Below are 14,310 nucleotides of genomic sequence, written 5' to 3' on the forward strand. Positions count from 1 at the left end.
TCAGGGCACATGGCTGGGTTGTGGGCCACGTGCACATCATCGATGTTTCTCTCCGTTTCTCTGCTCCTCTCTCTAAAAAAAAAAAAAAAAAACCAAAAAATGGATCAACACTTAGATTCCACCTCTGCCAGATGATTCCATTAATGCAAAAAAATGGGTGGGGGTAACGACACACGAAATCCGCCCAGAACCTCAACTGGCAGAGATGATAACCAACTGAAAAATCACCCATCAGCAAAAAGGCACTTCTCGTTCTGAAAGTGCTTAAAACCTGGACATGAACCCTGTGCCCAACTTACCATTTCTGCAGAAAGCAAAAACTGCAAAGACGTGTAGACTAGTATTTGTACCGGTTTTCCCTGAAAAATGATCAAGAATTCATTTGAAATACCTTCCAAGATGAACCCAAGATGAACTGAAATAAACTTAGCCAATGACCATGACACTGACGTCTTATACCAGGAGCTCGCCCTGGGCACCTCCGTTGCTTAGAGCGTCATGCCCAAATGTCAAGGTTTTTCGTTCATCTCCAGTGAGGGCACATGTAGGAAACAACCAACGAGTTCATGGATGGGTGAGGCAGATCAATGTTTCTCTCTCTCTCTCAAATCAACTTAAAAAATAAAATAAAATAAAAGCCCTGCCCTGGCTGCTGTGGCTCAGTGGACTGAGTGCCGGCCCATGAAACTAAAGGTCACCAGTTCAATTCCCAGTCAGGGCATGTGCCTGGGTTGTGGGCCAGGTCCCCAGTTGGGGGCATGTGAGAGGCAACTGATCAATGTTTCTCTCCCTCCCTTTCCCTCTCTAAAAATAAATAAATACATTCTTTAAAATAAAATACCCTGACTGGTGTGGCTCAAATGGTTGGGCGTAGTGCTGCAAAGCTAAGATCCATCAGTTCCATTCCTGGTTGAGGCACATGCCTGGGTTGCAGTTTCGGCCCCTGGTGGGTCTCTGGTGGGGGCACCTGTGAGAGGCAACCGATCAACATTTCTCTCCTTCTCTTTCTCCCTCCCTTCCCCTCTCTCTAAAAATAAATTAAATGTTTTAAAAAGTTAAAAAATGGAGTACCTCTACCATGAGTTCATATTGACCTGTTTCTCTTTTTAACTTAGTGTGTCTTTTATTAAGACATATATTTACATTTTGCCGATATAAACAGGCATCCAGTAAACATACCCAGAACAAAAAAATATTCAACCTATTTCTGAAGCCTTGTGACGTCTTTTCTAGTGATTTCAAGTATAGTGTTGTCCACAGACCTCCGGGTCTCTCTTTTTTTTTTTTGTTTACAATTTTATTTAGGTTTTTTTTTTTTTTTTAGAGAGAGGATGGAAGGGAGGGAGAAAGAGAGGGAGAGAAACATGGACCTGCAAGAGAAACACTGATCAGGATCAGTTGTCTCTTGCACGCCCCCAACGAGGTACCTGACCAGCAACACAGGCATTCGCTCTGACCCGAATGGAATTGGCGACCTTTCAGTTGGCGGGACGGCGCCCACTGAGCCACACCAGTCGGGGCAAACAGTTGGCTCTTTAGTATCTTCTGATAGGACCTCAAAAGCACACAGTCCCAATACACGTTACTATACCCTTTTATATAAGGGACACGAGCATCCTGGACTTTGGTATCTGAAGGGCGTCCCAGAACCAATCCCCTCCCCCACACCGAAGCACACCGATGTTCTGTCCGAGCTCATAGGCCCTCCCCAGCCACCCACCCCCACCCAGCCCACACTCCTGCTAGAATGCTTCCATTCATTTGTTTCATTGTAAATGCACCAACGTCACATTGACTCTTTAATGGAACTTCTTGTGCATGTGGGCTCTCTGACTCTCCTGTTTGTGGAGTTCCCATGCATAGGTATGTATTAAATTTGATTATTTTATGTTACAAAAAAAAAGAGACTATTTCGTGACATTTCCTGCATTCACAATCTTGTGAACCACCACCACTATCTACTTCCAGAGCTTTCTCATCACCCCCCAAAAGAAACCTTCTACAAGTAGCCTTTCTCCCTGCCAACCATGAATCTGCTTTCTGTCCCTATGAGTTTCCCCGTCCTGGACATTTCATGTAAATGGGATCTTACAATATCGTAGCCTATTGTGTCTGGCTTTGCTAGCTTAGCATAGTGTTTGCGAGGTTCATCCACGCTGTAGCAGGGATCCGAACTCCATTCCTTTCTATGGCTGAAAAATAATATTCCATGGTGTAGATCTATCTCCTTTTGTTTATCCATCTATCCAAGGATGGATGTCTGGGCTGTTTCCACTTTCTAGCTGTTATAAATAATGCTGCTATGCACCATAGATACACACACGTTCTTTTTTAACAGCTCTTTGCAATTCTTTTGGGTATATACCCAGACATGGAATTGCTAGGTCATGTGATGTATGAGTCAGTGTTTTCCATAGAGACAGAACCAACAGGGTGTGTATATAATACACAGAAAGGGACTTACTTCAAGGAATTGGCCTCACATGATCCTGGAGGCTTGCTGAGTCTAAAATCTGATCGGGGCGGTGGGAAGGCTGGGGACTCAGCAAAGAGTGTCCGCTGACAAATCCAAAAGCAGGCGGGCTGGAGAACCAGGAAAAGCTGATCTAGCAAACGAAATCCAAAGGTGTCTACTGACCCTGGCCATGTGGGTCAGTTGGTTAGAGTATCCTCCTGATACGCCAAGGTTGCGGGTTTGATCTCCGGTCAGGGCACCTACAAGAATCAACCAAAAAAATCCATAAATAAGTGGAAAAACAAATTGATGTTTCTCTCTGTGTGTCTCTCTCAAATCAGTAAACGAAAAACAAATAAAGCCCTGGCCAGTGTGGCCCAGTTGGTTGGGTATCATCCCACAAAGCGAAGGGTCGTCGGTCCAATTCCTGGGTAGGAAACATGCCTGGGTCATGGGCCAGGTCCAGATCCCACTAAAAAGGGGCACTGAGGTCCTGTTCCATGGCTGTGTGTCCCCTTTAGATGCCCTGGGTCCTTCTCTAATGGTTAGAACACCCCCTAGGATTCCGCTCCATTGCTAAAGACCCTAAAATAAGAGCAGGGGTCCTGAGGACAAGTCCTCAGGTTCCTGCCCCCGAGCAGCCAGGATCCCAGTGCACTGTCCTGGGCCTTTCCGGTGGCCCCAGGTCCTGCTACAACACTCACATCTTGCTCAACTGCCCTTCAGGTCCCGCTTTACCCATCTCTGGGTTCTCGCCTGTGTCCTCAGTGCTGCTACAATGTCCTATCAGCTGTCCCTTCAACACCTCTCAGCACCTGGGTCTTGTGAAAAAGTCCTTTGGCTCCTGCTAAGACGTCCCCAGCTCCCTGAGCACTCACAAAGTCCCATGGGTCCTGCTAAGATGGGTGCAGCCTTCCCTCATGTAGCCTTGAGGGTCACCAAATGGCCTCAGGGTGTCCCCTCTAACCCTTTGGATACTGCCCTACCATGAAGTCTTTAGGGTCCTGATAAAACAGTCCAGGGGCCTGCTAGTCCATGTCCCCGGAACCATCAAAGCATCTTATGGGCTTCTGGGAAAATCCTCTGCAGACTTTCACGCATCAGAGTCCCCGCCGGGATCCCGTCTCAGCGGCCATCCAGCCACAGGGCCCTGGATCAGTGCATTCGTGTCCTGTGGCTGCTGTAACCCAGCGCCCTAAACCAGGTGGTTTAAAACAAATACAGCTGTACTATTGTTACCAGGACCTGGCCCTGAGCGGGTCTGCCTTGGGCCAGCCGGTAGTGTGTGGGTTCTTGACTTTGTAGGAAAGATTTTACAACACCAGCCCAGGTGAGTGTGAGAGGATGTTTATTGAAGCTGGGACGGTGAAACAGGGAAGGGCTTAGCACAGGGGAAGCAACAGGGGAGCCCAGGCTGGGCTGCCTTAGCTCCCTGGGAGGTCAAAGAAAAGGGGGCCTTGCGGGCAGGTTCAGGGGGTTAGCCTGGGATGAGCTGCCGCTGCCCACCGCTCCCCTGGTTGCAAGTCTCGGGGTCCCTGAGAGTTTAGGAGACACGTGCCTGTGGGGGAAGGAGATGGGGAAGGGAATGGCCTGGGCTGCTCTCCAGATGCTTTATCTTGAGGCTTTTATCTCTCTTGCAGGCAGGAATCTTAGGGAGGTCACAGGGGAGGGTTTCGGCAGAATGTTCATCAGTTCCCCAGGTGTGCCCTTTCAGGGTCGTGGTCCCCACTGATTGGCCAGGGCAGGGGGGGTCATCAGTCACTGCAGCTGGTCCTGGCGTCAGGCGCCTGGTTCTGCTGCTTTTCTGGGCCTGGGGCAGAGATTCCTCGGAGGCCTAGATGTTATCTCTAGGGAGGGGAGCTTCTGTATCTGGATGTAAATTGCTGGACTTGTGTGTTCAGCTCTCTGTTTCAATTTTCCTGTTCTACTACATGCCAAGGAATTTTCTTAGCTTCTTACTATCCTGCCTCATTATCTTTCAGTTCTGGAGCCCAGAAGTCTAACATGGTCCACAGGGCTGGTTCTAGCTGGCAGCTGCAGGGGAGAATCCTTTTATCTTTTCCAGCTGCTTGAGGCCCCTGCATTCCTTGGCTTGTGGCACCTCCCTCCACCTTCAATACCAGCATCTTCTCTCCTCTCTGGCGCCTGTGTCCATCCTTATCTCTCTCTCTGATCCTCCTGCCTTCTCCTTATAAGGAGACCCTGGTCTCACCAGGATACCCAGAATTCTCTTCCCACCTCAGGGCTCTGAACTTGATGACATCAACAAAATCCTTTCTAGCATGTCTCATATTCACAGGTTTTGGGGGATTAGGGCAGAGACATCTTTGGGGGACCCTTATCCAGCCTACCATGGTCATGGTCACCAAGGAGCCCTTCCTTGCCCCCATGAGAATATCCCCATTCTGATCTCCTCTCTCCAGTGACAATGGCTCCAGGGTTTTCCCCAAAACTTTCCCCATAAATTCCCTCCTTCCTGCTATTCAATTAAAAAACAAAACACTGGGAAGGGAAAAAAAAGAACCACAAACCTCTCTCACCATCCCTCAGTGCCCACTGGGAGTCCCTTCTAGGTGCCCTGCTAGGTCCTCAGGGGCCATTTACAGCAGCCACTGGCTGTTTCCCATGGTGTCCCCAGGGATCCTCTTAGCATATCCCAATGGGCCAATAGAAAGCAATCGAAAGTCTGTGGCAGAACCAGTTACTAACCTGCTGGGCCCCATGTGAAACCAAAATGTGGGGCCCCTTGTTCTAATTTCAAGACGGTGTAAGCAGGGCATTCAACCAAACTGCACAGCTGCTCAGCCGCCTGGGCCCCTGGGGCTGTGTACCATGAATGGCCCCAGGCAGCTCTGAGCTGGCTTCCTGAATCTCCGCCTTGACACCGACCCCTCCCCTCTGCGCCTACACTCTAGTGCCCCCTACTGACCCCAAGGAGCAATCACATCTGAATTCAAAATCAAATCCTGCTTCTTCCAGGTGGGTTTCTCCAAGCCTTGATCTCTTTTATCTGCAAAAGGGAGGTAATTGTACCCACCTCAGAAGACAGGGCACAGGGCGAAACCATAACATCTGTTCCCCTAAACTCCCCCCCAACCCTAGGTTTCTGTTAAGGTCCCCAGGGTTGCAGCGGATTGACTGTAGGCTCTCAGACACCAGGCCCTGGATCTGTCTTGCTCACTCTTGCATCCCAGCGGCCAGCACAGTAGATAGTTGTAGAATGAATGAAGGCAATAATGAACAACTGGCTGGTTGGCTATGCCCCTGAGATTCTTCTAGAATGGTGTCAGTGTCCTGTTAGAACAGCGGTTCTCAACCTGTGGGTCGCGACCCCTTTGGGGGTCGAACGACCCTTTCACAGGGGTCGCCTAAGACCATCGGAAAACACATAGATAATTACATATCGTTTTTGTGATTAATCACTATGCTTTAGTTATGGCTGGGGGTCACCACATGAGGAAGTGTATTCAAGAGTCGCGACATTAGGAAGGTTGAGAACCACTGTGTTAGAATGTTCCAGCAGAATCTACACCCGGCCCTGAGACAATCTGTAGATCTCTTGTTATAACAGGCAATAAAGCTGGGACCTACTATAATGCTAGACCGCGGAGTTCCCCCACGATGGTCTCCAGGCGGCACTAAGAGACATACACAGAAGCCGCTCCGGCTCAATTCGCCCGGCCGCTCAATGCCCTCGGGACCCGTTAAGTGAAGGCAGGTGCCTGCTACACAAGTAATACCCTTGGGCCTGCTCCCATGTCAGCTGGGTCCTGCTCTCTCAGGGACCGCAGCACTGTTGGCCGATGTGGCTGAGGCAGAATTCCCGCGCCAGGCGCGGGGTCTGCTAAGCCAGGCGCGGGGCCACGATGCATTACTATACACCCGATACACCTTGTTTTCACATAAAAGGCCTGATACCTGCTGTCCTCATAAACCCAGGGCTCTGCTATGAACCTGTGCCTGGAGCTATTTTCCCTGTTACTGGGGCCTCCTAGAAGAGGCATGCAACAGAACATTCCAGAAGCATACTAAAATAGACTCAGATCCCGTGACACACCAGCAGGGCTTCCTATAATACACCCAGGATTCCACACACCACGGGATACCTCTGGGGCCACCTGCCCAAGGCGCCTGTTGTTCTGGGGCCTGCCCAAAGGAATGGAGGGACGCGGGGCCTGCTATACCGAGTACCACAGGGCCCTCCTCCAACCAGGCTCAGGGCTTGGGTGTAGTTACTTCCTTAATCACTTAACAGAACCAGTTCTACCCTGTTAACACACGTGAGCACATTTCAGCCTCCCAACAGGGGCAGGGAGGTGAAGAACCCATTTTACAGACTAGGCAACTGAGGCTCTGTGGTTGGGGCTGGGGGTCGCCTGCCCAAGGTCAGGCGGCGAATGAGAGGCAAGGCTAGAAATCAGAACAGAGCCTGCGGGTCTTATTGTTGATGCTGGGAGGTTTCTGCCCAGGGTCACTGCTTCCGGTTATTGTGTCTTGTCAAACTCACCCCGTGAGAACATGGGGCCTTCACTTTAGAATTCATTCCTTCACTCAACTCAGCGTGTTATGAAGCACTTACAGCTTGTTCAAGGGACGCAGCGCCCCGTCCTCCCGGAGCGCGGATGCCGGGGCTCAGCAGGTAAATAAATACGCGCTGTGGTACAGAATGTGTACAATAAATCACAGATGTATCACAAACAGATCTTACCTGCGCACGCAGAGAAAGCAGGGAAGGGTCGGAGGCATTGCTGAGTGGGAAGGCTAGCGAGCTTCAGAGACGAAGCGGGGAGGGACGGAGGGAGCCAGGTGGAGCCTGGGTAGTTCCAGGTACCAGGCACAGCCAGTGCCAAGGCTCAGAGGCAGGTGTGGTGGGCACAGGTAGGCGGAGGGAGGGGGAGAGCGGTGGGCAGAAGGCAGAGGGGAGAAGCACCCGGATTGTGAACCCGGCATGGGACTTGTCTCTTTTGCTGCCGCAGGGCTGTTGCAGGTACAGTCCCCCTTCTCACGCAGCACTGTCGGCAGCCTGACCCGATGGGGTGCCACAGAGACGCCCCAACGACTGCAGGGAGGAAACAGGGGCGCTGGGCTGTTGTTGTTGTCAACAGGGCGCCCCACCCTGAACGGGAAGCACCTGCAGCGATGGGGGGGCGCTGGGGCGGCCTCAGCTCCCTCGGGGTCCCGGGCCCCCTCCCTCGGCGTCTCTAGCCCTCTAGCCCCGGGTGGGGCGGGCTCGCAGGCTGAAATCCGGGCGGTGCCCCCTCCTGACCTGTCCCTGCCCCTTCCTGCCCTCTTTGATGTGGCCCCACTTCCTCTGGCAGGAACCCCCGCCCTCGCTGGGTAAAAAGGAGCTACCGGGCTGATCCCGAGGCGGCTTCCCTGGAGGAGCGGCAGCTCCCCTCTCCTCAGGGCCCTGTCTCCCAACCCTTGTACTAGTGGTGTGTGTGCCAGTCCCTGGTACAGGCCTGGGGGGCAGGGACCTGGGGATCCCAGCCCCAGCCCCAAGGGGCGAAGCCAGCGGGGAGACTCCAGCACGTCCGTTCTGCCTCCGTCTCTGCTCGGGTGAGGGTCTCCCCTTCACACCCACAAGTCCCTGTCGCCCTCTCCCTGTACTTTGACTTTCTCCTCTCGCCTTTGCCCCCCGTTTCTGAAATCCGAGTCTGTCCTCATCTGTGGTCTGTTCCTGTTGTGTCCAGCTGAACCTTATCTGAGAATGACACTCAAGGTCCCTGTCCCTTTTCCTTTTTTTTTTTTGCTTCTAACAGATTGCCTTCTGCTGCTACCAACCGTCAGCCCCTCCCCATCTCCTGCTGTCACTGTCTGGCCTTGTCAGCAATCTTTCCATTTGCCTGACCCTGCCTCCATGTCCCTCCATCTCCTATTTCCTCCCCCAAACCCCCTGCCTGGCCCGTCCCTCTCCATCAGCCCACCTCCAAGGACTTCCCACCCATTTCTGAGCAGCTGGGGACCCCGCTCTGCTGAGCTGTACTCCATCCTGGCCTCACTACGCAACTTGCCGTCAAGGCCAATTTCCTACTTGGACGTTGAGGCAAAGGAAACTTCCAGAATCTGAGACCTGGAGCTCAGGTACTCACTGGAATTCCAAGCAAAGAGCTCGCCCCACTCAGCTGAGTTTGCTCATCTGCAAATGGGCATGGTGGTCACTTGGGGAAGGGGACTCACATCAGGGTGAGCCCCTGCCGGCTTCCCTGCCCTACTTCCCCACTTTGCTGTCAGGAGAGAAGAAGGCAAAATCAAGGTCAAGGCCCTCAGTTCAGAGCCAGGCAGCTGTGACCTCAAGCCCCCCACCCCCCCAGAGCGCGGCTGCTTCTTCCTCCCTCTCCCCAGGAGGCCAGAAAGGGCCCAAGAACCCAGGAGCCTCCGCCCTCACTCACTTCCTCCCCACAGACTGGGAGGGGGTGGGGGGGGAGACAGTAGCTCAATGCCAGGTAGAAGGTGACAAGGACCAAAAGGAGACAGAGAGGTGCAGCATCTTTAATCCATGTTGTCTTCCCCCAGGCACTAGAGGGCAGGAGGCAGGACTGGCCCATTCCCAGCCCTGCAATCCAGAGTAAAAGAAAAAAATCCTCCTGTCAGCCCTGCTCAACTCCCAGAGACAATACCTCCCTGCAGTGAGGTCACAGACAAAAGGAGCCTGGCCCGTGACTGAGAAAATAACTTTATTTCCTTTGGGGGAGTGAACAGGTATCCAGTCTCAGAACTTCTGGAACTGCTTCTTGGTGCCAGCAGCCTTGGTGACCTTGAGTACATTGAAGCGCACGGTCTTGCTCAGGGGCCGGCACTCACCCACGGTGACAATGTCGCCAATCTGGACATCTCTGTGGATAGGGGCAGCATCTGTGTTATATTGAGGGAGTGGTGCACGCACGAGGCTGCCCCAAGCAGCCCCTAGGGTCCCCTTCATGGTCACCAGGCTGAGGCCCCAACCTAGCTCCAGTGTCCAGTTCCAGCTGCCCCCTCGTCATTATTGAGCACAAGTTAGATGCAAGGCGCCAGGCTCAACACTACAGAGGCCGCTCCAGCCGCCACCTCCGTGACTCCCAAGGCCCGCGGCTCGCTCACACCGGCCTCCGCACCCCCCCAGCTTACTGCCTCCGCAGGCACCCAGGGTGTCCCTGTTAACACGCAGGTCAGGTCCCTGGTCGCTCAGACTTGAGTGTGGCCCACCCACTCCCCTGTGACTGAAAGGGGGGGCTGGCCTGGGTAGCCCGGCATCCCCTGTGCTTACCTGAAGCAGGGGGACAGGTGCACTGACATGTTCTTGTGGCGCTTCTCGAAGCGGTTGTACTTTCGGATGTAGTGGAGGTAGTCTCGGCGGATAACGATGGTCCTCTGCATCTTCATCTTGGTCACCACGCCTTGGGGGAGGGGACAGATAGTAGGTCAGGCTCCATGGGAAAAGGGAGCCACCGGCAGCCCAGGGCATGCTGGAAGCTGCCGCCGAGCAGGGTTCTCAAGAATCTGCCCTTCTGGCATCAGGTGTGCCCAGTGGCTTTCTCAGCAGTGCCTGTGGCAAGCACCTGAAAACCATCGTGAAAACAGACATCACCTGCCAGGGCCCCTGGAACGAGAAGCCTGAGTGTCCCCAGACCCTCCTCCCTCGACCCAGAGATCTGAACCCAGGCCCCCAGACAGCCCCACTTACCAGACAAGATGCGCCCTCGGATGGAGACATTACCGGTAAAGGGGCATTTCTTGTCAATGTAGGTGCCCTCAATAGCCTGAAAAAATAAGGAAGAGAAACAAAACTTGAACAGGTAGTTCCAGAATAGAACAGGGGGCGTGGCCCCAGAGAAAAACTACAACTCCCAGCAGCCCTCGGAGCAGACACCCAGACGTGGGCCGAGCAACCTGGCTGGGACACACGTGCAAAGACAAGGGTCTCCTCCTTTCTCCTGAGGGTTCCCGTACCTCCTTGGGCGTCTTGAAACCCAGACCGATGTTCTTGTAGTATCGGGGCAGCTTCTCTTTACCAGTTTCTCCCAGCAGAACCCTCTTCTTGTTTTGAAAGATGGTGGGCTGCTTTTGGTAGGCCCGCTCCGTCTGCAGGGAGAGGAACCTGGTGAGTCTGGAGCGGGATGCAACCGGGCTTGGAAACCTTCCCAGAAACCCCCGGGGCCCCTCCTCGCCAACGCCGGCCTCCAAGACCTACTGCCCCAGAGTGACCTCCGAAAATACACGCTTACCCCAAATTTACCTTTCATTGAGACTCAATGCTAAATCCCAGGTTACTTCATAATTATACTCTAAAACACGGCCCCTCACCTGCAGAACTCACTCCTTAAAACCCGGAGAGACACAATCATCCCTCAAACATCCCGGACACCTTTCAACAACTGCTATTCTCTAAGACACACAGACGTCCACCCAGGATTCACTTCCCATACAATGTATACGACTTCCAAGTGCGGAGCCGCCAGGATTTAAGGCGCTAATCTAGGCAGCGCAGACACGCGCCCTCTGCCCGAACGAATCCCTGGGAAATCAAGGACGCCCGGAATTAACCCCCTAACTGGGGCGCGGGGTCCCGCTCTCTAGGACACGCCCCTGAGGCCCGGAAGGGGACCTGCCACCACGGTGCCGGCCCCGTGCTCATACCTGAATGTCCGCCATCTTCGCGGCCGCCTGGGAAAAAGAAAGCCGCTGTGGCGTCCGGGTTTCCTTATCGACTGCGCAGGGGCTAGAGAGGAAGTGACGAATGGGTGATAGACGGACCGCACAATTTGGGGTGGTGCCTTGGGCACAACTCTGATTGACGGACGGCCCTGACGAAGCAGGCGATTGGGAGACTGCACGGACGCCGCCATGATGGCGGAGGGCAGAGGGGCGGGAGGTGGTGGACGTTGTCTCGCGATAATCTAGGCATCAATGCCCGGGGCTCGCTAGTTCAGTTAGGGAGGCGCGGCCCGCCCTTAGCTGTCCTACGGTATCGCGAGAGCTATAGGGAGGTGGTCACGTTTCTGCGGGTTGTAAGATCACGTGGGCAATGGGGACCGCGTGGCTGTATCCGTACAGAATTCAAACGCGGTGCGGTAGCTGCCATCTTTCTGCGGGGTGGGGACCGTGAAATCTCAAAATCCCGCGCGGCGGCGGCGCCATTTTTGTGAGGGGCGGCTGCTGCCCTTGAGCTTTTTGGAGTTCAGTGAAAGTTTTCTTCTGTCCCATTTTATCCCCAGACAATGGAATATAAAAAAAAGGCCCTTCTGCTGGTTTTCCGCTATAAATGTAAATGTCTCTGCCTATTCGGTACTACGCCGTAGCCACGGAGAACCTGAATATTTAACAAGTTTTATTAGCTTTAAAATTACGTAGCCACATGGGGCTAACGTCTTCTGCGTGGGGCAGTGCAGAATATGTAAAATATAAATGCTACAAATTATTTGAAAGTTTAATTATTTAAGTTTCTTTTACACTTACTAGTTTTGTAGATTTTGAATGCTACATTTTTAATTGTAGATGTTTCAGCCCCTCTGCGGATGGCATTAACGGGGACTTTTTCTTTTTTAGAACCTTCTGTACTACTTTGTATTTTATTTTTTGAAGGAAAAAGTAATTTCTGGAACTTCTGAACGACTTGGAAAGGATTCATGCTATTAGTTTTTATTAAAAAGGCGGGACCACAGTTGTTACCTACAATGTGTGCGAAGCTAGGTGTAAGTTATTTAGGGGGGAAAGCCTGGAAGAAAAAACGTGCCCCAGTGGTTTACATCTCCAGGAGGTGAGATTAGGTGTGATTTTCTCTCTGGGCTTTAAAATGCTCAGTATTTTGCAAATGGTTCAGAGCAGCTGGTGAGATTTTGGTGATAAGGGGAAAGAAAGACTGGTTCACTTTGAAAGGGTGGGGCAATTGAGAGCTGTTTAGGTCCTTAGCTTTTTAATCACAGCCCACAATAGTAAAGAACATTCTACATTTTGATCACACATTTCTCTCTCCCCAGGTCTCTTTGTCTCCTTCTTCCTCCAGGCCTTCCTTTCCCTTTCTAACTTTTAACACTTTCCTTTCCTTCCTGCAATACACTGATTTTTTTTTCTCTTTTCATTTGTATTACATTTTACTTATTTTATGGCTGGATTGATTTTTTGACCTGCATTGTGACCCGCCTTGGTGTGCAATCATAAACTTCAGCCCATTCTAGTATTTCATAATAGAAATGCAAGTACTAGTAGACCTGGGGACATCCCCAGTGAGCACAGAAATGCCCTAGTAACAAGACCCTCTCTAATGGCACTCCCACGGACTGGGCGGGTATGCCCAAGTGCTTCGGTGGTGCAGAACTGAGGCAAGATGGAATTGGAGCTTTGAACATGTTCCTGCTCCTGGCGGAGGCTCTGATTACCCGAATTTGTCCTCCATGAAGGATGAAGTGTTTGTCCACCCAGAGATTCCCTTGGCATTCTCGAATGTTGAATAATGTTGAGTATCTCACGTGCTTATTGGCCATTTGTATATCTTCTTTGGTGACATGTCTTATTCAAATTTTGCCTAATTTTTACTTGGTTTGTGTCCTTATTACTGAATTTTAAGATACAAGTCCTTCAAAAGAGAAACAATTTGCAAGTCTTTTCTCAGTCTGTGGCTTGTTCTCCATCTCAATGGTGTCTTTTTGAAGGGTTTTGTTTTCATAAAGCCAGATGTCTTTTTAATGGATCATGCTTTTGGTGGGATTATCGTGTGTTCTGCTTTCACACGCAGTTTCACCAAATTTTAGAATTATGCTCTGTGTCTTCAATTTCAGGAGCCCCGGGAGGGGTGGAAACTTCATGTTAGAGTGAGGAGAACTAAGCCATCCATGTCTTGGATCTTTTGGAAAGATGAAGCATGATAGAAAGGCATGGGGTGGAGTTTTGCCTGTGAACTATCCTCAACTTGCTCCTTGTGTGCCAAGTAAGGTCAAGCATTTGAATATTGAAGTAAAGTAGAAAATTGTTTCTAATTCTTGCACACCAGTCCCAGGGGCAGCATGAGCTCAGCTTCTTTTCCTGGACAGATCTGCCTGTTAAACCAGAGGGCTTTGTGTGGGATTCTCCATCTGGCACCTATTAGGTGACTTCACCTAAACGGGGATAGGTTCTGATGGGGGTGATCAAAGGTGACCTGAAGTGCTTGCTCTCTGCAAAACATTTCTTGCTCATTAAAAAAACCCCATCATCTGAGGATATATTCATTGACTTTAGAGGGAGAAACGGTACAGAAACTGATCGGTCGCCTCCCACACATGCCCTGGGGATTGAACTCGTAACCTCTTAGTATACTGGACAACGTTCCAACTGAGCCAACGGGTCAGGACCCCATTTCCTTACACAAGTCATGGCCACCCTGCGGTGGCAAAGGACTGGAATAGACCACATCCCAGGAAGGGGGAATGGCTTTGAAACACTGGCAATTCCATACTTCGCAGAGACAGCTTTATGCTAACTGGGCGACACCAGGGACCACAGGCAGTGGTTTTGAGAAATACATAGCCTTCTGATGGACACGGCGGGCAGGTAAATCCCTGATGTTAATTCTCCCGTGAATGACAGGTGAGAAACCAACATCCAGGCACTTTATCTGTGGACAGACTCCAGCATCATAGCCTGTTTGATTTTCCAAGTCCCCTTTTCTTGCCAAGGGCCTGCCTCCACTGCAGACACACACTGCAAAGACGCCAAATTTCTTTAAAAATAATTTATTCACTTCTGATCACAAGGTACAAGAACACGTAAGGGGAACACCTGTGGCGCCTTGGCTGGCAGCCCCAGCCCACGCGTTTGTAAGGGCCCTTGTCCAACAGCTGGCCCATCCTGCCCCCAAGTGTCTGCACATGTCCTAACAGCTACATCATACTTGACCACGT

General features: G+C 51.7%; 1 protein-coding gene, 1 long non-coding RNA gene and 1 other non-coding gene across 4 annotated transcripts; all 3 read right to left on the reverse strand.

The window, feature by feature from the left end:
• Positions 1-292: 292 nt before the first annotated feature.
• On the reverse strand, positions 293-7,337 carry LOC149994819 (uncharacterized). Of its 2 annotated transcripts, none has more exons than XR_016507813.1 (3): positions 7,164-7,337; positions 2,465-2,715; positions 293-359 (listed from the first exon to the last, which is right to left on the reverse strand). It is a non-coding gene; the product is annotated as an uncharacterized LOC149994819 (long non-coding RNA). The 2 variants fall into 2 exon arrangements; XR_016507814.1 differs by lacking the exon at positions 7,164-7,337 and adding an exon at positions 5,165-5,281.
• A 1,782-nt stretch (positions 7,338-9,119) lies between these two features.
• RPS11 (ribosomal protein S11) lies at positions 9,120-11,158 on the reverse strand. Its single transcript, XM_090260419.1, has 5 exons — positions 11,072-11,158; positions 10,385-10,516; positions 10,119-10,194; positions 9,702-9,831; positions 9,120-9,291 (listed from the first exon to the last, which is right to left on the reverse strand). Exons 1-5 carry the CDS (start codon positions 11,084-11,086, stop codon positions 9,168-9,170), a joined length of 477 nt encoding a protein of 158 aa, XP_090116545.1. The 5' UTR covers positions 11,087-11,158; the 3' UTR covers positions 9,120-9,167.
• On the reverse strand, positions 9,940-10,027 carry LOC149994821 (small nucleolar RNA SNORD35). The gene has a single exon (XR_016507924.1). It is a non-coding gene; the product is annotated as a small nucleolar RNA SNORD35 (small nucleolar RNA).
• Positions 11,159-14,310: the final 3,152 nt, after the last annotated feature.

Source organism: Furipterus horrens, unplaced genomic scaffold, assembly GCF_987537825.1.
Source record: "Furipterus horrens unplaced genomic scaffold, mFurHor1.1.pri manual_scaffold_13, whole genome shotgun sequence".
Lineage (NCBI taxonomy): Eukaryota > Metazoa > Chordata > Mammalia > Chiroptera > Furipteridae > Furipterus > Furipterus horrens.